Raw genomic sequence first — 1,357 nt, forward strand, 5'->3', positions numbered from 1 at the left:
CCCAAAAAGACCAGATTACCATCAGACAGATATCGTGCTCGATCACCGGTACGGTACATTCGTGCTGCTGGATTCTCACTGAAAGGATCGAGTAGAAAACGTTCGGCAGTAAGTTCAGGACTATTAAGATAGCCACGTGCCACACCGGCACCGCCAATGTACAATTCTCCCTCGGCTCCAATTGGCACTAGCTCTCCATGTGCATCCAGTAGGTAAATACGCCTGTTGGGAAGCGGACGACCGATTGGAACAATCGATCTATCAGATATTATGTTAACACCGACCAACATTGTTGTAATAATTGCAGTTTCGGTAGGCCCATACATATTGACTAACACTGTTTGATCTTTGCCACACTTTTCGTTCCACTCCCTCATTAATGATGGATGTAATGCTTCACCACCAAGGGGAATATATCGCAGTCGATCGGATCTTATACTAAAAAATTTCTCTCGCATAAGCATTTTGAATGCCGATGGGGTTTGATTTAGTACAGTAATACCATTTGTACAGATCCAATCATAAAATTCGTTCGAAGAACGGATGATACTGTGTGGTACAATCGACAATTGACCTCCATTCAATAGCGCACCCCATATCTCCCATACGGAATAGTCGAAAGAAATGGAATGCAACATACACCACTTATCTTGGTTATTGAAATCCAATTTATGACGTATAGACATGAACAGTTGTGCTACATGATGATGTTCAACCATTACTCCTTTCGGTGTTCCGGTTGAGCCAGAAGTGTAAATAACATAAGCGAGATGTCCTGGGGTGAGTCCTAGTTTGGTGGCATCCGGATTATTGATCGGCAAATCTTCAGGCAACGGTTTGTCCAAGTCAATCACAGGTACTTGATTATCTCCGAGTGCTTTCCGGCCAGTGGCATCTGCCAACAGAAGTATTGGGTTTACATTTTGTAGAATATTATTCAGTCGTTGGCTTGGATAGGTCGGGTCAAGTGGTACATAAGCGCAACCTGCTTTTAAAATACCCAACATTGCTTCGACCATTTTTATGGCACGTTCAACACAAAGTACGATTAGATCGTCTGGTTTAACATCCCTTGCTATCAAGTAATATGCAAGTTGATTGGCCTTAGTATTGAGTTCTGCATAGCTTAGAGACACTCCGTTACACTCCACAGCAATTGCCTTTCCGTCACGTTCTACCTGATCCTCAAATAATTGATGAAGAAAGTGGACAGGTTGATTGGTAACCGTGGTTTTATTCCATGTGTCCAGAAGCAAAGCGCGCTCTTCTGGAGGTATTACTGTCAATGTTCGAACTGGTTGTTTTGGTGTGTGAGTTAATGCATTGTCCAGTGATTCCAAAGTTTGTTGCATATAAG

The 1,357-nt window shown here is 42.7% G+C and overlaps 1 protein-coding gene across 1 annotated transcript; it reads right to left on the reverse strand.

Moving 5' to 3' along the window:
- Positions 1-19: 19 nt before the first annotated feature.
- LOC129571429 (uncharacterized) lies at positions 20-1,294 on the reverse strand (the record flags this gene model as incomplete). Its single annotated transcript, XM_055451230.1, has 1 exon — positions 20-1,294. A coding segment is annotated over one exon (1,275 nt), but the record flags the coding sequence as incomplete, so codon positions are not given.
- Between the last annotated feature and the right edge of the window lie 63 nt (positions 1,295-1,357).

This window comes from Sitodiplosis mosellana, unplaced genomic scaffold (assembly GCF_009176505.1).
Source record: "Sitodiplosis mosellana isolate CC-2019 unplaced genomic scaffold, AAFC_SMos_1.0 Smas_scaffold_2446, whole genome shotgun sequence".
NCBI lineage: Eukaryota > Metazoa > Arthropoda > Insecta > Diptera > Cecidomyiidae > Sitodiplosis > Sitodiplosis mosellana.